This window comes from Oncorhynchus tshawytscha, linkage group LG24 (assembly GCF_018296145.1).
Source record: "Oncorhynchus tshawytscha isolate Ot180627B linkage group LG24, Otsh_v2.0, whole genome shotgun sequence".
Taxonomy (NCBI): domain Eukaryota; kingdom Metazoa; phylum Chordata; class Actinopteri; order Salmoniformes; family Salmonidae; genus Oncorhynchus; species Oncorhynchus tshawytscha.
The window spans coordinates 26,765,037-26,789,924 of NC_056452.1; the positions used below are offsets into that span (position 1 = coordinate 26,765,037).

At 46.1% G+C, this 24,888-nt stretch overlaps 1 protein-coding gene across 2 annotated transcripts in view; it reads left to right on the forward strand.

The window, feature by feature from the left end:
- Positions 1–24,416, forward strand: part of LOC112223359 (myosin phosphatase Rho-interacting protein) — a 77,890-nt gene extending 53,474 nt beyond the window's left edge. Inside the window, exons 9-22 of one of the 2 annotated variants that reach the window (XM_042305588.1) lie at positions 1,960–2,016; positions 3,713–3,781; positions 5,266–5,355; positions 5,558–6,235; positions 6,331–6,468; positions 9,715–12,366; positions 15,240–15,387; positions 15,670–15,787; positions 21,910–22,069; positions 22,159–22,272; positions 22,400–22,486; positions 22,616–22,781; positions 23,244–23,329; positions 24,197–24,416. In XM_042305588.1, the coding sequence (XP_042161522.1) occupies positions 1,960–2,016; positions 3,713–3,781; positions 5,266–5,355; positions 5,558–6,235; positions 6,331–6,468; positions 9,715–12,366; positions 15,240–15,387; positions 15,670–15,787; positions 21,910–22,069; positions 22,159–22,272; positions 22,400–22,486; positions 22,616–22,781; positions 23,244–23,329; positions 24,197–24,265 (4,632 nt within the window). In that variant the 3' untranslated portion in view covers positions 24,266–24,416. The remainder of the gene's footprint in view (positions 1–1,959; positions 2,017–3,712; positions 3,782–5,265; positions 5,356–5,557; positions 6,236–6,330; positions 6,469–9,714; positions 12,367–15,239; positions 15,388–15,669; positions 15,788–21,909; positions 22,070–22,158; positions 22,273–22,399; positions 22,487–22,615; positions 22,782–23,243; positions 23,330–24,196) is intronic. The other variant, XM_042305589.1, reaches the window with a different exon arrangement.
- Positions 24,417–24,888: the final 472 nt, after the last annotated feature.

The following is a 24,888-nucleotide window of genomic DNA, read 5'->3' on the forward strand; positions in this document are numbered from 1 at the left end:
GTGTGTGTCTCCCACTGTGTGTGTGTGTGTGTTCTCCCACTGTGTGTGTGTGTGTGTGTGTTCTCCCACTGTGTGTGTGTGTGTGTGTGTGTGTGTGTTCTCCCACTGTGTGTGTGTGTGTGTGTGTGTGTGTTCTCCCACTGTGTGTGTGTGTGTGTTCTCCCACTGTGTGTGTGTGTGTGTTCTCCCACTGTGTGTGTGTGTGTGTTCTCCCACTGTGTGTGTGTGTGTGTTCTCCCACTGTGTGTGTGTGTGTGTTCCCCCCACTGTGTGTGTGTGTGTGTTCTCCCACTGTGTGTGTGTGTGTGTGTGTGTTCTCCCACTGTGTGTGTGTGTGTTGTGTGTCCCACTGTGTGTGTGTGTGTGTGTGTTCTCCCACTGTGTGTGTGTGTGTGTTCTCCCACTGTGTGTGTGTGTGTTCTCCCACTGTGTGTGTGTGTGTGTTCTCCCACTGTGTGTGTGTGTTCTCCCACTGTGTGTGTGTGTGTGTTCTCCCACTGTGTGTGTGTGTGTGTTCTCCCACTGTGTGTGTGTGTGTGTGTGTGTTCTCCCACTGTGTGTGTGTGTGTTCTCCCACTGTGTGTGTGTGTGTTCTCCCACTGTGTGTGTGTGTTCTCCCACTGTGTGTGTGTGTGTGTGTTCTCCCACTGTGTGTGTGTGTGTGTGTGTTCTCCCACTGTGTGTGTGTGTGTGTTCTCCCACTGTGTGTGTGTGTGTGTGTGTTCTCCCACTGTGTGTGTGTGTGTGTGTGTGTGTCTCCCACTGTGTGTGTGTGTGTGTGTGTGTTCTCCCACTGTGTGTGTGTGTGTTCTCCCCCACTGTGTGTGTGTGTGTGTTCTCCCACTGTGTGTGTGTGTGTGTGTTCTCCCACTGTGTGTGTGTGTGTCTCCCACTGTGTGTGTGTGTGTCTCCCACTGTGTGTGTGTGTGTGTGTGTGTGTTCTCCCACTGTGTGTTCTCCCACTGTGTGTGTGTGTGTTCTCCCACTGTGTGTGTGTGTGTTCTCCCACTGTGTGTGTGTGTGTTCTCCCACTGTGTGTGTGTGTGTTCTCCCACTGTGTGTGTGTGTGTGTGTCTCCCACTGTGTGTGTGTGTGTTCTCCCACTGTGTGTGTGTGTGTGTGTTCTCCCACTGTGTGTGTGTGTGTTCTCCCACTGTGTGTGTGTGTGTTCTCCCACTGTGTGTGTGTGTGTTCTCCCACTGTGTGTGTGTGTGTGTTCTCCCACTGTGTGTGTGTGTGTGTTCTCCCACTGTGTGTGTGTGTGTGTTCTCCCACTGTGTGTGTGTGTGTGTGTTCTCCCACTGTGTGAAACCACAGCAGACATGAACTGTTTTACTCAGCACTAAGACTTGTATAGCAGGATCTGTGATGCATAGTGGAGTAGATACATGTTTCCCCTAACCACTGGTCCAGGGTCAGTTATTATTGTATCCTCCAAATGATTAGTGCTAAGGCAATCTGATCCTAGGTCTGTGTTCAGGGGAAACTTCTACCTCTTTTGTTTCCCAGCTCTTTCTCAGACATTAACTTAACTAATGAAGTATATTTTTTTTAGCCATGCAAATGTTCAAAATACTCATTACAAATATTCAAAATTGTTAAAATACGTCAACATCTATTTAACAAAGTGCAGAAAATACAGAGTGTTGGAATTACAATGTTTCCGTCAGCTATGTACTGTAGTCGTGATAACTCATACCTTTTCTTTCAGCTGTACGTATGACATGAAGTTCATAAAGTTATGAAGGCCTGCGTGGATCCCAGATAGAAGTTGTTTTTAAAAGATTGTGCCTTTGGTCACCTGGTTTCTGTGTGTTTCAGCATCTCTTGGTTCATCTTGCGTGATGTTGCTGTGTGGCGTCACTAGACTTTACTGGCTTTATTGATTTCATTGGCATTTTTAAAGAGTCGATTTTAAGGGATGGTGTGTAAACACTGTCTTTTTGTTTCTTTTTCCAGCCGGACTTGCTGAACTTCAAGAAAGGTTGGATGGTGAAGCTGGATGAGCATGGACAAGTAAACAACAAACCATACATCCCCAAAACAACTCATGTTGTGTTTGTTTTTTTATATGTTCCTTAGAAATCATAACACTTGAAAAATGAACGTTATTTGATGCCATGAGATTTTGAAAATCGTATTTACATTTTTTTTTTTTTTTTTGGTCAGATCATCAAAGCAGGGAATCAGTAGCAGTTGAAACAGTCATCTGAACGTTCACCCTAATGCCTTCTAGAATTTTTTATTTTATTTTACCTTTATTTAACTCGGCAAGTCAGTTAAGAATAAATTCTTATTTTCAATGACAGCCTAGTGGGTTAACTGCCTGTTCAGGGGCAGAACGACAGATCTGTACCTTGTCAGCTCGGGGGTTTGAACTTCAACCTTCCGGTTTCTAGTCCAACGCTCTCACCACTAGGCTACCCTGCCGCCCCTTTGATGGCACAGCTTCAATGGGTGACCGTTGAAAGGGTTGTGTGGTGCTTCTCTTTATACAGCAGATCGATGTTCTTTTACAGCCACGTTTAACGGATCCAGCTACGTTTAACGGATACAGCTACGTTTCACAGATACAGCTACGTTTAACGGATACAGCTACGTTTAACGGATACAGCTACGTTTAACGGATACAGCTACGTTTAACGGATACAGCTACGTTTCACAGATACAGCTACGTTTAACGGATACAGCTACGTTTAACGGATACAGCTACGTTTAACGGATACAGCTACGTTTAATGGATACAGCTACGTTTAACGGATACAGCTACGTTTAACGGATACAGCTACGTTTAACGGATACAGCTACGTTTAACGGATACAGCTACGTTTAACGGATACAGCTACGTTTAACGGATACAGCTTACGGATTTACGTTTAACGGATACAGCTACGTTTAATGGATACAGCTACGTTTAACGGATACAGCTACGTTTAACGGATACAGCTACGTTTAACGGATACAGCTACGTTTAACGGATAGAGCTACGTTTAATGGATACAGCTACGTTTAACGGATACAGCTACGTTTAACGGATACAGCTACGTTTAACGGATACAGCTACGTTTAACGGATAGACCGACGCTCCAAAGCTATATAATTCCACAGTTTGCTGCATTGTTGGAGCTAGAGACATTAGCATTTCTGCGATTCTGTGTATGCGACCCATAAAACCTTTTGATTTGATATATTGCACAGTCAAAGTTAACACACAGCTCTCATAGAAATCCGTACTGTTCAGAGGGCTACCAACATCACTTCAGTATCCTCTTCTATGGGTTTGTTCGGGTATTTGTCTGTGCTGTGTGTAGTGTAGCTCAGTTGGTAGAGCATGGCGGGGTTGTAACGGCAGGGTTGCGGGTTCGCTTCCCACTGGGGACCAGTATGAAAAAAGTATGAAAACGAATGCACTCACTACTGTATATCACTCCGTTGAATTACTAAAATGTATATATTACACACAGAAACCGAGCTCCTAATGTCATTGTGATAACGCTCACTGCCGCTAAATATATGTTTTATTATTCTATATATGCATTGCATTTTGGGGGTTTTGGCTGGGTTTCTGTACAACACTTTCTGACATTGGCTGATGTAAATAGGGCTTTAAAAAATAAAATGTGATTTGATTATTCTCAGTCTACTGGACTAACAGAACAGTTGATGTATTCCCAGTGAACTCTGTTGTGTTCTCTCTCTCTCCCCTCTACAGTGGACAAAGTTTTGGTTCGTACTGACAGACCACAGCCTCCAATACTATAAGGACTCCATTGCTGAAGAGGTGACTTTTTCTCTCTAAATCCATCCAGACTCTTCAATCGTGCTAGTTTAACTGTGACCGACTATAGCAAGGGCAGTAGTTATCTTTAAAATAAATGGAATAAATGTTCGTCAATACAGTATTGGTTTCCTATTGATAATGTTGTATACATAAAAATATATAAACAAAAATATCAAAACGCACCATGTAAAGGGTTGGTCCCATGTTTCATGAGCTGAAATAAAAGATCCCAGAAATGTTCCATGTGCACAAAAAGCTTATTTTTGTGCACAAATTTGTTTACATCCCTGTTGGTGATCATTTCTCATCGGCCAAGATAATCCATCCCCCTGACCGGTATGGCATATCAAGAAGCTGATTCAACAGAATGATCATTACACAGGTGCACCTTCTGCTGGGGACAATAAAAGCTGGCCTCGAACATTGTTTTTTTGAGAATTTGGAAGTAAGTCCAACCGGCCTCAAACACGCCAGGCCAGGACCTCCACATTTGGCTTCTTCACCTTGTGGGATGGTCTGAGACCAGCCACCCGGGCAGTTGATGAAACTGTGGGTTTGCACAAACTGAATAAACTGAATTTCTGCACAAACTGTCTGAAACCGTCTCAGGGAAGCTTCAAAGACGAATCCCGTTTTCAACTGTACCAGGCAGATGGCAGAAAGCGTATATGGCATCGTGTGGGTGAGCTGTTTGCTGATGTCAACGTTGTGAACAGAGTGCCCCATTTGGGGGGTATGGTATGGGCAGGCTTAAGCTACGGACAACCAGAATAATTGCATTTTGTCGATGACAATTTGTATGCAGAGAGATACCGTGAAGAGATTCTGAGGACCATTGTCTTGCCATTCATCTGCCTCCATCACCTCATGTTTTAGCATGATAATGCACAGCCCCATGTCCCAAGGATCTGTACACAATTCCTGGAAGGTGAAAATGTCCCAGTTCTTCCACTGTCTGCATACTCACCAGACATGTCACCCTTTGAGCATGTTTGGGATGCTCTGGATTGACGTGTATGACACTGTGTTCCAGTTCCTGCCAATATCCAGCAACTATAAAAACACAGCCTTTGAAGAGGAGTGAGACAACATTCCACAGGCCACAATCAACAGCCTGATCAACTCTATGTGAAGGAGATGTGTCATGCTGCATGAGGCAGATGGTGGTCACACCAGATACTGACTGGTTTTCTTATCCACGCCCTTACTCTTTTTTTTTAAGTCATCTTTGACCAACATGCATATCTGTATACCCCAGTCATGTGAAATACATAGATTAGGGCCTAATGAATTCATTTAACTGATTTCCTTATATGAAATGTAAACTCTTTGAAATTGTTGCATGTTGCGTTTTATATTTTTGTTCGCCGTAAGTACACAGTAGCCAGTTTCAAAAGAATTGTCCCTGAAAACTGGCTGCTTGTAAGCTGATAATAGACTATTCTGTTCCTGACTTCACCATCTGTAATAATGCTGTATTTCAGGCTTCAGATCTGGATGGGGAGATAGACCTGTCTACGTGTTATAATGTCACTGAATACCAGGCTCAACGCAACTACGGCTTCCAGATACATGTAAGTCCCAATCACTCACATACAATCTCAGAATATTTAATGTCGTAATAATGATTTGATTTGCATTTATCTAACCATTTTTGTCACTTTTTATTATCAAAAATCACTTCGTTGTATGGATGTAACGGAGCCCTTCACTGTCACCCAATAGGATAGCTGTTATTGTACAGTGTGAATCTAATGTCCTAACTGTCCTCCTCAGACCCGGGAGGGCTTGCACACCCTGTCGGCCATGACTGCAGGCATACGGAGGAACTGGATCCAGGCTGTCATGAAGAATGTCAGACCCTCCACCGCTCCAGACGTGGCTAGCAACCACGGCTCCTTCTCCCCACTGGAGGGGCTGGTTCAGCCAGACGTGACCCAGGACTCCCCTTCCTCCGAGACCTCGTCCGTGGAGCGTGAGCCAGGTCCAGGCCCTAAGAAGAGCCGGGCACGCGAGCGCCGACAACAAGGCCGCTCAAAGACCTTCGACTGGGGCGAGTTCCGACCCATTGCCCAGGCTTTGGCCCAGCAGCGGGCCCAGAAGGCTGAGCCCCTGCAGACTGACATTGGAGACCCTGATCGGAACCGGAGGAGGGAAGAACGACGGAGGAGGTATGAATCTGTCACTGGCTCCTCCAAGGACCAACCAGCAGGCTCCGAGGGCGGGAGGATGGACTTTGAGAAGGGGGGAGGGATTGAAGGCAGCCCTGGGGGTGAGTGCGTGGGTCCCCCCTCCCTGGAGAGGCAACAGAAGGTGGAGGTGGAGATCGAGCAACGCTGGCAGCAGGTGGAGCAGACACCCATCAGGGATGAGAGGAGGGTAACTCTGCCCTCGACACTGCAGACCAGGGAGACGGCCAAGCTGGAGAAACTGCTGGAGAGCTACAAGAAAGGGGTGGGTGTTTTTATGGGAACCGAGATCAATGTCAAAGGTCAGAGGTTGCTGATAGGTCAGTGTTCACCTTGTCCATTGTACCTTGCCTCTCCCAGGTAGAAGAGCTGAAGCTGCAGTTGGGGAGCTGTCACCAGCAGCTGCTGCACTCCAACCAGCACAAACAGAATCTGGAGGTCCAGCTGAGGACGGCTCTGGAGAGAGAGCAGCACGTCCGTTCTGGATACGTCTCCCAGGTACGCACCACAGAGCTTTTCTTCTCCTCAGAGCTGTTCTATTCTCTATAGGCAGTCCTGTTGAGTTAAGATTTCATGAAGTAAACCGTACAGATTGAGCGGTGGTGTTCTCTTTTCATTTCATAACCTCCTTTTTGCATGTTGTATTTTAATTGTGAGAAAACATCAAACTGACTGACGTCGGGGCTCCGAAACGTCTCCAGAATGTTCCTTTGCATGAGTCCGTTCGGGGCTCCGAAACGTCTCCAGAATGTTCCTTTGAGTCATCCAGAATGTTCCTTTGCATGAGTCCGTTCGGGGCTCCGAAACGTCTCCAGAATGTTCCTTTGCATGAGTCCGTTCGGGGCTCCGAAACGTCTCCAGAATGTTCCTTTGCATGAGTCCGTTCGGGGCTCCGAAACGTTCCTTTGCATGAGTCCGTTCGTTGCATGTGAGGAGAAACATCTTGTTTTTATGACTCCTTTTACGGCTTCTTGCTGATGTTTCGTTTTTTAAATATTTTTTTTAGGTGATGACAGATGTCGTGCATGTGTATCGAACGTGATGCATTCAATTAACGATTAACATTTAGATGGATAGGTTTCCTTTTCGGTGTTCCTGTGATGCTGTAAATGGCATAAAGGCATAAATGCACACTTGACTTCAACAGTACGGCCATAGTAGTTGAAATAATGACGTTTGGCTCAGAACTGTATCAAATAACATGGTCTGGCTTGTCTCCTGGTGATTTTTATTTGAATGGTATTTCAGATGTTTTGTGTTATTACTGCTGTTCCCAACCATCTCTTCGTCTTTTTACTGATGTGCTCTAGACCTTTATGCAGATAATAGTTTTCTGTTGCATTTTTACGTGTGTGTGTGTGTGTGTTAGAGAGCGGGTCAGAGTGTGTCCGTATGGAGGGTTATAATGTATGCTTTTTTGAATTCTTCACCACTTATTGTGTAAATCTGAGTTTTATCAAAGATGGTTTTCTTGGATAGCTTGTGTAACAAATTTGATTCAGTTCAAAAGGGGACGTTTTTGAGTTGACGGCTTTGATGTTTAGATAGGGAGAGAATCTGGTTAGTTTATGCTGTCCTTTGCATTTTTTTTGCTAAAGCCAACCAAAAAAAAGGTAATTTCAGGAGAAAATAATTAATTTCCTGTTCGTGTTGTTTTTACTTATTTTGGGGTTTTAAGAAGCAATTTTCACGTTCATTACACTGTTTGATTTTAGTTCTGGCCTGCATTGTTATTGCTATTACGCAATGAAATGCGATGTGATGACTGCCTTTTTGAGAAATGTTTTGTGAAGAGCGGGAAGAATTCAGAAAAAGGATATCTCAAGAGCATAGTTTATTCCAAGAACCTGGTATGCCTCCCATCTCTAATTAAACCACCTAGCTAGCACTAACTTTGCATTACTTACCCCATGAATTAACTCCTCAACCATTTAATGTGCATGCTAATTTGTGATTCACTAATCATGGCCATTAAATCTCTTTCCAGCGCTCTAATTCTCATAATTTTCATTAATGTTTTTCTTCGTTATGGCATAATGTTGAAGTCAAAATGATACACAGAACCAGTCAAAAGTTTGGACACACCTACTCATTCATGGGTTTTTCTTGATTTTTTAAAACTATTTTATACATTGTAGAATAATATTGAAGACATCAAAACTATGAAATAATGGAATCATGTAGTAACTAAAGTGTTAAACGAATCAAAATATATTTTAGATTCTTCAAAGTAGCCACCCTTTGCCTTGATGACAGCTTTGCACACTCTTGGAGTTCTCTCAACCAGCTTCATGAGGAATGCTTTTCCAACAGTCTTGAAGGAGTTCCCACATATGCTGAGCACTTGTTGGCTGCTTTTCCTTCACTCTGCGGTCCAAATCATCCCAAACCATCTCAATTGGGTTGAGGTTGGGTGATTGTGAAGGCCAGGTCATCACTCTCCTTCTTGGTCAAATAGCTCTTACACAGCCTTGAGGTGTGTTGGGTCATTGTCCTTTTGAAAATCAAATGATAGTCCCACTAAGTCCCAAACCAGATGGGATGGTGTTTCGCTGCAGAATGCTGTGGTAGCCATGTTGGTTATGTGTGCCTTGAATTCTAAATAAATCAAAGACTGTGTCACCAGCAAAGCACCATCACACCACCTCCATGCTTCACGGGGGGAACCACACATGCGGAGATCATCCGTTCACCTACTCTGCGTCTCACAAAGACACGACGGTTGGAACCAAAAAATCTCCAATTTGGACTCATCAGACCAAAGGACAGATTTCCACTGGTCTAATGTCCATTGCTTGTGTTTCTTGGCCCAAGCAAGTCTCTTCTCCTTCCTGGTGTCCTTTAGTAGTGGTTTCTTTGCAGCAATTCAATCATGAAGGCTTGATTCACACAGTCTCCTCTGAACAGTTGATGTTGAGATGTGTCTGTTACTTGAACTCTGTGAAGCATTTATTTGGGCTGCAATTTCTGAGGCTGGTAACTCTAATGAACTTCTCCTCTGCAGCAGAGGTAACTCTGGGTCTTCCTTTCATGTGGCGGTCCTCATGAGAGCCAGTTTCATCATAGCGCTTGATGGTTTTTCGAACTGCACTTGAAGAAACTTAAAGTTCTCAATTTTCTGTATTGGCTGACCATGTTGTAAAGTAATGACGGACTGTCGTTTCACTTTGCTTATTTGAGCTGTTCTTGCCGTAATATAGACTTGGTCTTTTACCAAATAGAGCTAGCTTCTGTATACCACCCCTACCTTGTCACAAAACAACTGATTGGCTCAAATGCATTAAAAAGGAAAGAAATTCCACAAATTAACTTTTAACAAGGCACACCTGTTAATTGAAATGCATTCCAGGTGACCTCATAAAGCTGGTTGAGAGAATGCCAAGAGTGTGCAAAGCTGTTATCAAGGCAAAGGGTGGCTACTTTGAAGAATCTGAAATATAAAATATATTTTGATTTGTTCAACCCTTTTTTGGTTACTACATGATACCATATGTGTTATTTCATAGTTGTAATGTCTTCATTATTATTATACAATGTAGAAAATGGTACAAATTAAATAAAGGAAAACCCTTGGAATGAGCAGGTGTGTCCAAACTTTTGACTGGTGCTTTATATTATGATGTCATAATGTTTAATTGCGCTGAATCCAGAGGGAAATCATTGATGTATTACCTAAAACAATTTAGCTAGCCTTTCTCACCCCTGCTGTGTGTGTTAACCAACTGTCTGGTCCCCTTTTCCAAGCTGGATCTCCCTTTGGTTCTGGAGGCTGATATCGAGCCCCAGACGAAGAGGCCGGAACTGGTTAGTTCACAAGCGCAGAGCTTAGCAAGGAAGTATCAGGAGACCAAAGAGCTCCTGCAGCTGCAAGAACTGAAAAAGCGTAATATGCAGGCACAGCTTGGCCTCTCGCTTTCCCACCTCTCCATCAAGGAACTTTACCTTTCCCACCCCCAAACAACAGCCCCTCTGGAAAGCCTGCATCCTTCAGAGCCGCTCGTCAAAAAAACTGTTAGCTTTTTGATCGAAGATAGTGCAGACAGGATTCAAGAGCTAGAGGACTTGATATCAGGAAAGTCCTTGACTCTGAAGGGACTGGTTAGATTGCTACGATCTCACAGTGAATTCTGCCTGGAGGGTAGTCTGGAAATAGGACAACAGGGTAGTTGCCAGAGGCTTTTGGAGAGCTGGAAGTTTCAACAAGAGGTAGACAACGAGACCATCACGCAGAGCTTGGCCAGGGCCGGCGAAAGCATCCACAGTTACGAATCGCGTCTCCTGGCCATGGAGGACATGCTAGGAAGGGTTCAGAAGGTGGAGAGCCAGAAAACCCCTTACGGACCACTGTGTCAAATCGAAGACCACTCGGAAAGCCACGAGATCGCTGTACAGGCGTTGTTCCACAGGGTTGAACTTCTAAAGAGCGAAAACGGAGCGCTGAACCAGCGCTATCAGGAGATAGTGAACCAACTAACTGAGGCAGATAGGGAGATCGACAGGCTCAAAGCTGAGCTGATCAACCTGCAAGGCGGGAAACAGCACCTACTGATCCTAGAAGAGCTGAACGGAGTCAGGGCCAGACTAGCAGAGAGCCAAGCCAATGCTATCGACAGGGAGTTCTATGAGAGAGAGTTGAATGAGAAGTCTGTGAAGCTTCATGAGGCCCTTGTCACCTTGGAGGTGCTAGGAAGCGGCCTGAAGGACGGGGAGAGGAGACTGCAGCTGAAAGAGGCCACTCTCAAAGCTCTGGGATTTCAGATGGCAGAGGAAGGTGCTCCTAAGGAGAAAGGGCAACTCAAAGAGCAGCTGGAGGCAACAGGGGCCAAGCTCTTAGAAAAGGAAAATCTCTGTAGAGAACTTCAAACTCAGAACGTTGAACTTCAAGCTAGAAACCAGGAATCGGAGAGAGTCCAGAGTCTGAAACTTTTAGAGGCAGAGAATGAGATTAGGATGTTGCGAGCAAAGTTGGGGGTAAAGGCAAAGTCGGCTAGGGGAGAAAGAGAAGTGAATGTTAGTGAAGACTTGATGCAGACAGGTGAGAGGAAGGTAGCAGACAAAAGTGTTATAAAGCAAGTAGTAGGTGAGATAAAGATGAAGTCTGATGCCCTTAGTCGGGTTTTAGAGGTGTTAGTGAAGCTTGATGTTAGTGTGGAGAAAACACTACATGATCTGAAAAGCTCTTTACATATCACGGACTGCCTTGGATCCTTTGAAGAAGAGCCAGATGAAGTAAGTCAGAGAGTAATGGAAAGGTTGGTATTAGACGCAGCATTCTGGAGTGGTCTGTTGAACGCTTTAGAGGTTAGCCCATGCGAGACTGAAGGTGAACGCGTATGTAGTTTTGAAATGCGTGTAGTACAACGTACGGTAGCTGAGAAGAGCATGTTGATGTTGATGAACAGGATTTGTCCTCGACCCAAGATGGAAGTTGATAATAAGATGACTGTGATGGCACAGACCATGCAAGCAGACCTTTTGAATTGGTGCGGCTGGCTTGATAACGACACCAACACGCTCATTTTGAAAGATCTAACAGAGGCATTGCAAGAGAAAGTGTATTTGTTTAATCTAATTGCCTCCACCATTGAAATGTCCACAAATGACACCCTCCTGTCCTTGGTCCTAGCTAGCTTTGATTCCGGCAAAGTTAAGAAACAATGGTCTGAGCACCTTCAAGACGCAGCCACAGAAGCTCACATGGCCTATCTCATCAGCAGGCTGAACTTCCAACACGAGAAAGAACTGAAAGAAACACAGGTTGAGAAACTTCAGATTGGCAACTCTGACTGTGCCAGCTGCTTTCTATTGGGAGAACAGAACCGAGAACTCCAATCCAAATTGGCAGATCAGCAGAATCCTCTGCAACGCCTTGAAAGCACTATGAGTGAAGATACTAGACCAGTAACACACATTCAGCTCGAATTGGAGCCCATTGACTCCCTGGACAAGGCCATACAGCTGCAAGACATGGTAGCCAAGCACAAGCTGGAGCTGAGGGAGACCAATGACGTCTACACACAGGTAACAGAAAATCTGCGACAGGAGGTGGCGAAGGTGTCCGAGATACTGCGTCTAGAACGTGAAGAAAACGTGAAGGAGATCGACTCTCTGACTGTCTGCATGGAGAACCTGAAGAAGAAACACGAGACAGAGAGGATCGTCCTACTGGAGAAGCTCCACCATCAGATGGATGTCACCCCAGGAGGAAGCTATCTCACTGGGGCAGAGGATGGGACGATATCCCCTGAGACCTCCACAACCTCCGCCCTCAAGGAGCGCATCCAGGAGCTGGTGGCCCAGGTCTCGGCCATGACAGAGGAGATGAAGCGGAGGGAGCTCCAGGGTGACGCAGCTAACCTCCGGCTGAAATACGACCAAGACCTGGAGAATCTGAAGGTGGAAGCCTTTCCTTGTCTTTTCCGTTCCTTCGTCCGTGATGCCTTTTCCCCTTGTGGCACCCACCACCCTCCAGACCCACCCCCTTACCCCCCCCCCCCTTTCCTTGTCCTTTCCCCTGTTCCTTCCACCACCCTCCGACCCACTGATGCCTTTTCCCCCGTGATGTGGCACCCACCACCCTCCCGACCCACTCCTTACCCCCCCCTTTCCTCTGTAGCCCTGCTATCCTCACTCTGCTTGCTTTCCTTTGTACATCAGTATCCTCCAGTGTTTCATGGTGACTAATCCACTGTTAGTGCATGTGGTTGTTGACGCTACGTGTGCGCTGAGGAACCCGTTTTGTTTGACAGGAAAAATGTTAGTTAACCAGAACTACTTCTCCGAAATCCCAACTGGAACATTGTTTATGTGGGAGGCAACCCATCTGCTTAGGGAGACCAACCAGAACCTCTCTTACAGTCCCATGAAAGTCAGGCTGACAAAGAATTCAGGTCATGTTATTTAGTGTCTATCAGCATATTTACACATCCAATGTGAAACGAGCATCCCAGCAGGTATAGTTGTTGATGAAAGGAATTCTTCAGAAGCTACAATTTGATGTGCTTCATTAGATTCCCTGCTTCAGTAGGCGTCGTATGTATTAGAAGTGTCAATTAAACGGTTGAAGCCCTTTTTTAAAGCTGTCTACCTATGGTTGTCCTCAACAGATACATGATTTAGATAATTGAGTGGACTCGAGGAGGAAGTTTAAATGACCTGCATTTGAAGGTGCATGGGGCTTACCTCTTTTGTCTTTTTGATGTGCTTTTGCTTTAACTGATAATAATGAACCTTTCCCCCCTTCTGACATGCTGATTGAACTCATAATAATTGACAGGCTATCAAAACATTGCAGAATGCCTGAAGCGTAGACATATTTGCAATGCAGGTGCTTCTACACCTGCATTGCTTGCTGTTTGGGGTTTTAGACTGGGTTTCTGTACAGCACTTTGTGGCGTCAGCTTTATAAATATATTTGATTGATATTTACTTCCTTGGAAACGTCATTCTTTAAAGGAAGAAATGCAAAACAAGATCTAATCGCAGCTATAAAAAAAAAAGTATATTAACCACATTCCACCATGATCATATACCTAGAATCTTTGGTAATGTATGTGAACATATAGTTAGCCAGATGTTTTTATACATCATAGATCCTGTCTTATTATTATTTATTTAGACTACATAGAATTCAAGTTAAAAAAAATAAAAAAACTTGTATCCATTGTCATGGTCTCTACATTACGTTGTAGACGTTCATAAGAATTACACAGGTCATTTATAATCAGGCTCCAACTTTACAGGAATAGTTTTAAGAGCTGTTGTTGTTTTCTGCGTGCTTTTATTAGGCCTGAATAGTGACTGTTTCTAAGCAGATGACCTGGGTTCTCCTACTCAGGTTTAGGACACAGCTTGGGGACACAGCTTGGGGACACAGCTTGGGAACACAGCTGACATGAGTTGACCTGCGCTACACCAGGTCTTTTGTTGTTGCTGCTGGTGTTGTAATCTTTGTATTGTTGTTGTGTATGGAGACGGACGGGTGGTAGCATTTTTGTGGTCCTCTTAACAGTAATAACATTGTAAAATCAGTAATAACGTTTTAGCAGTTCCTTTCCTGGTCCTCGAGGACAGGTTTCATCCCTGGAACACAGTCCCTTCAGTCAGACATACTTTATTTACATGTAGTTGTATACTATACACCAGCCACTCCCCTAAACAGGAAATGGCCCCCACGAACGCACTTAGACACACACACTAAACAAAGGGCAGGTGTTGCTTGCTGTGATGTCACAGTAGGAAGTGCCCCTAAATACCCAGCCAGTGGGCGTGGGGGTTGGCTCAGTCTCAAAGGTTGTTCCCTCCTGGGCCAGTTTCCTGAGCGCTGGGGACTTATCCTTGTGAAAATACTTTTTAGGAAACGAGAGAGGGAGCATAGGACAGTACTCAGATTAGCAGCACTGAATAGAGGACGGAAGTAACTTTTGGGTCGAGCTGGTCGGAAGTCCATTCAAATCCCCTCTTGTGGAAACATGCACTGTAATTTATAATAGCATTGTGAGTGACTCTAAAACCGTGTTGATCAGACCCCCTCCTCCCCTCCCCTCCCCAGCCTTCTTTCTCTATACTGCTAAAAAGGTGTTGGTGCGAAGCTGCCAATCGTGCCTCATTTGACACAGACAGGCTGGCCCAGAGACAGTACGATGGGGAGACACCAGACTCCACTGTCTGTCTGTCCCCACAGAATCAGCCTATTATCCAGTGTTTTACTCGGTCTCATCTTAACCTCCTACATCCCATCAAGACATCCCCAATAGAAACAGAGTGGACGTCTTTCACATTATAGACGGCTAAACGATATGACACGCTATGACACGAACTCAATTTGTAATAGGTGTTTTATGAGCGAGACGGCCCGGATTTCACTTGGCTTAAAATCTTGGCAGATGTTGAATACCTTCACTGTTGCAGGGATAATTAGGCTACACAGAACACGGCCTTCTCAATCACATTGTGTTCTAGCTGCCTACGCATTTCTTCAACGTATTGTGTATTCTGTACCAGAGGCTTATGTTGTTAATAGCTAAAGTAGCTAGCTTGGTGTTTGTCGTCAGTGATCAGTGAATAGATGGTCAACAGTGGTTTTGGGTCAGGAGTTTTGGGTCAGAGTTTTTTGGGCTTTAACTACATCGAGTTTGACCACGAAAAATACCCTATAACTAGGGGCCAGAGGTTTTCCTAATCAAGTCACATGGTCAGGCAGGAAACTCCTGGCCCTAGCTTATGGTTTCGTGTAGATTCACTTTTCACCCATTCCCCTCCATTGATAGGCCACCTGTGAGAGGGGCTTTGCTGCCATGGAGGAGTCCCACCAGAGGGTGATTGAAGAACTGCAGAGGAAAAACCAGAGAGCACTGGAGAACCTACACGAGGAAAAGGAGAGGCTGCTAGCCGAGGAGACTGCCGCTACCATAGCCGGTCAGTAGTAATTGTGATAGCGGCTAACGCTAACCCTATCAGCAGTAGCACCTTGGTAATCATATAGGCCTAGTGTCCCATGCTAGCAGTACCATCAGGCTAACATTAAGTATTTTGTTCACTTGTGTACACAAATCCACAATTGTGAGTTATCATGGTCTTTGGGTTCTGCTTTATAAAACAGTGGCTTTTCTTTCTAAAACGACATGATTACCTAACGTGGTCCGGGTATGCTTGATGATCTCTCCTAAATAACAACGTTCTTTGTTTTGGTTGCCCCAGCAATCGAGGCGATGAAGAACGCCCACCGGTCAGAGCTGGAGAAGGAGCTGGACAAGGCCCGCAAGTCCAACAGCAACACGGAGAACGCAGACATAGAGGAGATATGCCGGCAACACGAGTAAGTTATGACAAGATGGAACCGAGTGACATGTTCACCGTGTTGCTAGCTCCTAGCCAACTTTGCCGTCTTTTTGTTTATTTGAGTGTTCTTTTTTTACTTTATTTGCCCAAAATGTTTCTAGTATTATCTCCTATGACCGACGAGCACTCCTGGTCATCAAATCGGCGATTACTCACCACAAATTTGACAGATTCGACCCTTTGTTCAGTTCTCCCAAAGTAGTTTCATTCATTCCAGGAGCCTCTACCAAAAAGAGAGCTAGTGTTCTAGTCAGACTAAAGAGAATGGCCAATCACCTAATGCTTCCTAGTATTGTACTAGCAAATGTGCAGTCTCTAGACAATAAGTTACAAGCTCAGAGTGAGGATTTCCTACCAACTGGACCTGAGAGACACGTAATTTGCCTCACTGAAACGTGTCTCACGGGCTCCATGCTGGATCCGGCTATCCAGTCTGCTGGGTTTTCCATTATCGCGTAATCTTTCTGGGAAAAGTCAAGGAGAAGGCATTTGCTTCATTATCAACAACTCATGGTGTAACTGTGGTAACTTACAATTCCTCACAACTTTCTGTTCTCCCGCTGTTGTAATACCTCCCGATTAAATGCCAACACCACTATCTCCCAAGATAATTCCCAGTGGTTATAATCACGGCTGTATACCCCCAGCACCGATATTCCCATGAGGGCCCCGCTGCTGTAGAAGACTGTGAGCTCTAGATCTCTGCGGCTGACGTCAGTAAGACCTTCAAGCGTGTGAATGCTCGCAAAGGAGCCAGTCCAGACAGTATCCCCGGCCACGTCCTCAAAGTATGTGCAGACCAGCTGGCTGGAGTTTTCACGGACATATTCAACCTCTCCCTGTCCCAGTCTGTGATCCCCACGTGCTTCAAGATGTCCAGCATTGTCCCTGTACCCAAGCAAACAAAGGTAACCTGCCTAAATGACTGTCGCCCTGTAGAACTCACTTCTGTCATCATGAAGTGCTTTGAGATGCTGGTCCCAAGAACCAAATCAGCTCCACCTTACCTGACATCCTGGGCCCACAAAAATTAGCAATTGACCCAACATATCCACAGATGACGCAATCGCAATTGCCCTACACACTGCCCTATCCCACCTGGACAAGAGCAACACCTATGTAAGAAAGGTGTTCATCGCCTACAGCTCAGCTTTCAACACCATAGGCCCCTCCATGCTTGACACTAAGCTCAAGGCCCTGGGTATGAACACCTCCATCTTCAACTGTACCCCAGGTGGTGAGGGTAGGCAACACACGTCTGCCACACTGACCCTCAACACTAGGTCCCCCAGGGGTGTGTGCTCAGTCCCCTCCTGTACATCTGCATAGCCATGTACGACTCCAACATCATCATCATCATCAGGCGACTGAAGAAATTCAGCATGGGTCCTCAGATCCTCAAGAAGTTCTACCGCTGCACTATCGAGAGCATCCAAGACCAGCTGCATCTCCGCCTGGTACAGCAACTGCACCGCCCTCAACCGGAAGGCTCTACAAAGGGTGGTATGGACTGCCCAATACGCTCCCTGCCCTCCTATTATATCTATGTTTGAGGAAGGCCTGGAAGATCGTCAAGGGCTGCAGTCACCTGAGCCATGGACTGTTTACTCTGTTACCATCTGGGAAACGGTATCGGAGCATCGGGTCTCGGACCAACAGGCTCCGAGACAGCTTCTGTCTCCCTGCACAGACCTAAACCTTAAAGCCTATTGCACCTCAGACTTTGCACCGTAGAAATGATTTGCATGGACTCTCCACACATTCAACCCTTACACATACATTTCCCAAGGGGTGAACGTTTTGGTATTTGCCCTAACAATACACAGCTGATTCAAATAATCAAAACTTGATGATGAGTTGAATCAGCTGTGATTTATTTGAATCAGCTGTGTAGTGCACCCCTTGGGGTCTATAACCTGCACCCCTTGGGGTCTATAACCTGCACCCTTTGGGGTCTATAACCTGCACCCCTTGGTCCATAACGTGCACCCCTTGGGGTCTATAACCTGCACCCCTTGGGGTCTATAACCTGCACCCCTTGGGGTCTATAACCTGCACCCCTTGGGGTCTATAACGTGCACCCCTTGGTCCATAACCTGCACCCCTTGGTCCATAACGTGCACCCCTTGGTCCATAACGTGCACCCCTTGGGGTCTATAACGTGCACCCCTTGGGGTCTATAACGTGCACCCCTTGGGGTCTATAACGTGCACCCCTTGGGGTCTATAACGTGCACCCCTTGGGGTCTATAACGTGCACCCCTTGGGGTCTATAACGTGCACCCCTTGGGGTCTATAACGTGCACCCCTTGGGGTCTATAACGTGCACCCCTTGGGGTCTATAACGTGCACCCCTTGGGGTCTATAACGTGCACCCCTTGGGGTCTATAAAGTGCACCCCTTGGGGTCTATAACGTGCACCCCTTGGGGTCTATAACCTGCACCCCTTGGTCTATAACCTGCACTCCTTGGTCCATAACCTGCACCCCTTGGGGTCTATACCTTGCACACTTTGGGGTCTATAACCTGCACCCCTTGGTCTATAACCTGCACCCCTTGGGGTCTATAACCTGCACCCCTTGGTCCATAACCTGCACCCCTTGGGGTCTATAACCTGCACCCCTTGGGGTCTATAACCTGCACCCCTTGGGGTCTATAACCTGCACCCCTTGGGGTCTATAACCTGCACCCCTTGGGGTCTATAACCTGCACCCCTTGGGGTCTATAACCTGCACCCCTTGGGGTCTATAACCTGCACCCTTGGGGTCTATAACCTGCACCCCTTGGGGTCTATAACCTGCACCCCTTGGGGTCCATAACCTGCACCCTTTGGGGTCCATAACCTGCACCTCTTGGGGTCTATAACCTGCACCCCTTGGTCTATAACCTGCACCCCTTGGGGTCCATAACCTGCACCCCTTGGTCTATAACTTGCACCCTTTGGGGTCCATAACCTGCACCCCTTGGTCTATAACCTGCACCCCTTGGTCTATAACCTGCACCCCTTGGGGTCTATAACCTGCACCCCTTGGGGTCTATAACCTGCACCCCTTGGGGTCTATAACCTGCACCCCTTGGGGTCTATAACCTGCACCCCTTGGGGTCTATAACCTGCACCCCTTGGGGTCTATAACCTGCACCCCTTGGGGTCCATAACCTGCACCCCTTGGGGTCCATAACCTGCACCCCTTGGGGTCCATAACCTGCACCCCTTCGGGTCCATAACCTGCACCCCTTGGGGTCTATAACCTGCACCCCTTGGGGTCTATAACCTGCACCCCTTGGGGTCTATAACCTGCACCCCTTGGGGTCTATAACCTGCACCCCTTGGGGTCCATAACCTGCACCCCTTGGGGTCCATAACCTGCACCGCTTGGGGTCTATAACCTGCACCCCTTGGGGTCCATAACTTGCACCCCTTGGGTCTATAACGTGCACCCCTTGGGGTCTATAACCTGCACCCCTTGGGGTCCATAACCTGCACCCCTTGGGGTCCATAACCTGCACCGCTTGGGGTCTATAACCTGCACCCCTTGGGGTCCATAACTTGCACCCCTTGGGTCTATAACGTGCACCCCTTGGGGTCTATAACGTGCACCCCTTGGGGTCTATAACGTGCACCCCTTGGGGTCTATAACGTGCACCCCTTGGGGTCTATAACGTGCACCCCTTGGGGTCTATAACGTGCACCCTTGGGGTCTATAACGTGCACCCCTTGGGGTCTATAACGTGCACCCTTGGGGTCTATAACCTGCACCCCTTGGGGTCTATAACCTGCACCCCTTGGGGTCTATAACCTGCACCCCTTGGGGTCTATAACCTGCACCCCTTGGGGTCTATAACCTGCACCCCTTGGGGTCTATAACCTGCACTCCTTGGGTCTATAACCTGCACCCCTTGGGGTCCATAACCTGCACCCCTTGGGGTCCATAACCTGCACCCCTTGGGGTCCATAACCTGCACCCCTTGGGGTCCATAACCTGCACCCCTTGGGGTCCATAACCTGCACCCCTTGGGGTCCATAACCTGCACCCCTTGGGGTCCATAACCTGCAGCCCTTGGGGTCCATAACCTGCACCCTTTGGGGTCTATAACCTGCACCCCTTGGGGTCCATAACCTGCACCCCTTGGGGTCTATAACCTGCAGCCCTTGGTCCATAACCTGCACCCCTTGGGGTCCATAACCTGCACCCCTTGGTCCATAACCTGCACCCCTTGGTGTCTATAACCTGCACCCCTTGGGGTCTATTACCTGCACCCCTTGGGGTCTATAACCTGCACCCCTTGGGGTCCCGAGGACAGAGTTTGGAAAACGCTGCCTTACACTAACACACACACACACACACACACTCACTCAACGCTGCTGTTCTATCATGTACTATTGATTCTACTGTGCGACCAAGACACAACCACTTTACATTTGTAAATCCAGTCCATTATTACTATGCTGCCTCTTCTATTACTTGTTTTTTTACTTGACTTTTTAAAATTATTGATTATTAATTAATGTTCTGTAATGTTGAGGGAACTGTGGTTGTGACTGCACCTTTTACACCTGCTGGAAACTGTGGTTGTGACTGCACCTTTTACACCTGCTGGAAACTGTGGTTGTGACTGCACCTTTTACACCTGCTGGAAACTGTGGTTGTGACTGCACCTTTTATAACTTAATTTTATAATTCTGTTTTTATATTGAAGTTCAAATCCAACCCAGCGCCATGGGAACAAAGGTCTGGGCAAAGCCAGTATGTCACCGTGACTGGCTGTGCCTTGCCAGCTGTAACCAGGGCAACCTGGAACTAAAGGTGGCGGCTGGTGTCCTTGCCAAACCTGGAATGACAGACGGTTCCAGTTCCAGCCGTCTGTCTGGGGTTTATTAAGGAACTGATTAGCAGCAGTCTGGCCCAGTCTGTCTAGCCTCTGAATACACTGAAGCTCCAGTGTCAGGCCAGAACTAAAATATGAAGGAAGGAGTGGCTGTACTGAGTCTGGTTCTTTACAATGTTTTTTCCTACTCACCCTACAAAATGAAGGAGTTTTCTCAGATCTGTGCTACTGTTTCCTTTGGTCAGCTATTATGATGGAAAAGTGTTCAGCGTGGTCTTTTTGGTTGAGTTTCTTGAGTGGTTGATTTGCTGAGTGTGGTAATGAGTGGTAAATGTATGGTGTTGATTGGCTGAGTGTGGTACTGAGTGGTAAATGTATGGTGTTGATTGGCTGAGTGGTAAATGTATGGTGTTGATTGGCTGAGTGTGGTACTGAGTGGTAAATGTATGGTGTTGATTTGCTGAGTGTGGTACTGAGTGGTAAATGTATGGTGTTGATTGGCTGAGTGTGGTACTGAGTGGTAAATGTATGGTGTTGATTGGCTGAGTGGTAAATGTATGGTGTTGATTGGCTGAGTGTGGTACTGAGTGGTAAATGTATGGTGTTGATTGGCTGAGTGGTAAATGTATGGTGTTGATTGGCTGAGTGGTAAATGTATGGTGTTGATTGGCTGAGTGTGGTAATGAGTGGTAAATGTATGGTGTTGATTTGCTGAGTGTGGTACTGAGTGGTAAATGTATGGTGTTGATTGGCTGAGTGTGGTACTGAGTGGTAAATGTATGGTGTTGATTTGCTGAGTGTGGTACTGAGTGGTAAATGTATGGTGTTGATTGGCTGAGTGGTAAATGTATGGTGTTGATTGGCTGAGTGTGGTACTGAGTGGTAAATGTATGGTGTTGATTGGCTGAGTGTGGTACTGAGTGGTAAATGTATGGTGTTGATTTGCTGAGTGTGGTACTGAGTGGTAAATGTATGGTGTTGATTGGCTGAGTGTGGTACTGAGTGGTAAATGTATGGTGTTGATTGGCTGAGTGTGGTACTGAGTGGTAAATGTATGGTGTTGATTGGCTGAGTGTGTTGCCTTGTATTGCCTGATTTACTGAGTCTTTTCCTGTGTTCTCGCTCTCCCTCTTTCTCCCTCTCTCTCTCTTTTTCCCTCTTTCCCTCTCACGTTCCCCTCTCTTTCCCTCTGTCTCTCACTCTCTTTCCCCTTATCTCTTTCCCTCTCTCTCTATCTTTGCCTTTCCCTCTCCCTCCTCCGTCTGTGTTGCAGAGAGGAGCTGTGTTCGTTCCAGAGGGAGATCGAGGTGTTGTCAGAGCAGTACTCTCAGAAGTGTCTGGAGAACGCCCACCTGGCCCAGGCCCTGGAGGCTGAGAGACAGGCCCTCAGACAGTGTCAGAGGGAGAACCAGGAGCTCAACGCACACAACCAGGTGCACACACACACACACCCGGCACTAACAAACACCCAGGTAATAGTCCTCACACTTACCATGATATGTAATGGGCCTTGTGTCTGTAGGAGCTGAACAACCGTCTAGCTGCAGAGATCACTAAGATGCGCTCTATGGCCACTGAAGACGGGGGTGGAAACACCTGCAACATTACACATGGGAAGGAACTGTACGAACTAGAGGTAAGCTCCGCTCGAGGTGAACATAAGATTGGACGATTTGAAGTCTTCCTGTTTGTTGAAAGGGGACATTGCTTTTATACACAGCTGAAGTTTAGCCCTTAAATCTTAGCGTTTTGATCTTTGCCAGGTGATGTTGAGGGTGAAGGAGTCGGAGGTCCAGTATCTGAAACAGGAAATCAACTCTCTGAGGGATGAACTCCAGGCCGCCCAAAGAGTAAGACCCAAGTTACCTAAAACAGCTTTTTTATCATTTTTCATTGTAGTTTATGCTATTTTCTCATTTAATGCCGAGATTGTATTTCTCACCCTGCCACCTTAAACAATGTATCATTTGTCCCTCCAGGATAAGAAGTATGCGACGGACAAGTACAAGGACATCTACACAGAGCTGAGCATCGTGAAGGCCAAAGCAGAGCGAGACCTGGGGAGGCTCAGAGAGCAGCTGCAGCTGGCCCACGAGGCACTGGGGGAACCCTCACTGGAGGAGGTGGAGAGAGCAGGAGGATACGGTAGGAATACAGAACACTTTCTAGCCTTCTGCTACTCCAGTAGTGTGTTCCAAATGGAACCCTAGTCCCTACCTAGTGTTCCAAATGGAACCCTAGTCCCTACCTAGTGTTCCAAATGGAACCCTAGACCCTACCTAGTGTTCCAAATGGAACCCTAGTCCCTACTTAGTGCACAACTTATGACCTGAGCCCTTTGTTTCAGTCTTAACAAGTTTGGTGGTTGTTTCACTCATAACCAGTGTGTGGCAATCCCTCCAACATTTGCATTTGTTCTGTCTATTTACATAAGATGTCTCATATTCCAGACTGTCTCTGACCTGCAACCCACTGACCTCCTTACGACAACCAGCCAGACAAGTAGATTTATTACAGTAGTGTCTATAGTATACTGTACATAAGCTGAACTAGCCACTTTTTCCCCCCAGGACATGTCATTGAAGTAATTGTCTTATCTCTCCTCAGATATCATGAAGTCCAAAAGCAACCCTGACATTCTCAAGATGGCGGCTGCTGCCGCCAAACGCACCGAGCGCATCATGAGGTCAAAGGTATAACTTATTAACACCTGAGTAAGACATCTTAATGTGTATTTCCCAATCGAGAAGTCTCCCACAGCTGAAGGTTGTGTGTGTGAGAACTGTTCAGTTTGGAACCAAGTGCCATTGAGCTGTGACACACTGCCACCTTCAGGTTAACGACTGCATTACACTGCAACTTTTGAGGTTTGAATTTCCCAACATACAACACTTTTGTCATATTACTCTAAACAAATCCCTTTGTGCTATTTGATTGTGGGTTAAAATGCTTCTATAAGAGAGAAGTGTACCAACATGTGATGAGATGGGTCCCCCCCCAAACCCCTTCTCAGTCTGTGTCTGGTGCCCAGGGCCAGCTAGGGCTGCCTGAGAACCTATAGGCCTACTTTTCTCCTTATGGTCACATACCAAACCAGACAACCACCAATAGCAGTGCATCATTGGTGTACCACCATTTTGTTTATATGTTCACCCTTCAGCAGTGTGTTACCCAGAAATAATCACTATATCCCCTTTCTGCTCATTCTAATGGTCTCCAACATCCTTCTGGGTGTGTATAAAAGACTTACATTATTATTCCCCACGTTTCTGGTACGGATGAGAGAAAAGCCCTCTGCATTACTAGACCCTCTGGACTCTTGTGCTTTCCCTCCTCTGAATCTCGCACATTAACAGTCAAAATCACATTTTTGATTGGGAATGGGATCACCTTTTTGTTTTTGGTACCAGTGGGGCTAGAGAGAAACATCAGTTTTACCAGTGACAGAAATGACCTCTCTGTTTGCATCAATCTGCTTCCTCGTCAATGATTCAGTCCTGTCTACCTGAAAGTCTCAGTTAAACCTGACCACGGTCTTTAACAGTCTCTCTCCCCCCCAGAGTCTTAAGGAAGGGCTCACTGCCGAGCAGCGACTCCACCTGTTTGACAAAGACACTAAGGAGTTCTGACTGAGTCGCACCACTTCAGCCACCTTGCAGCATGTTTAAAAAGGCCACTATATTTTACCTCTGTAATTACTTATTTAGAAACACACTGGTCACCACACACACACACATGTCGTGTGTGTATATATATATATATATATATATATATATATATATATATATATATATATATATATTTTAAAAAACATGGTAATGAAGATTTGAATTTTATGTCTAGACTCATTCCATGCACTTTAGTTACTGTGACATTTAGTTTTTTTGTTTTTCATCACCATGTGTTACAGTAAATACTGTACGGTTTTTAATGAGGCATCGATCGTGCCTACACTAACAAAGATGGCCTGTAAGCTACTGTTTGAACTCCTTAGTCTGTGTTAATAGCCGAAGGAATAATTATGATGTTGTAAAAGGCTAAACACAACTGCATAATGATGATGATGATGATGATGATGGAATAATGACTTACATAAGCAAAACCGTAGGAGCAATCTTGCCTTCAGGCTTGCGTGTTATGCTAGGTGAGGTCAGTGTTCACATGCTGTCTCTATCCCCTTAACAAAGCTATGGAAATCAAATGTTTGCCTGCGTCATTGTACAAGTAAACTATCTGTTATGTTGGATGTTGC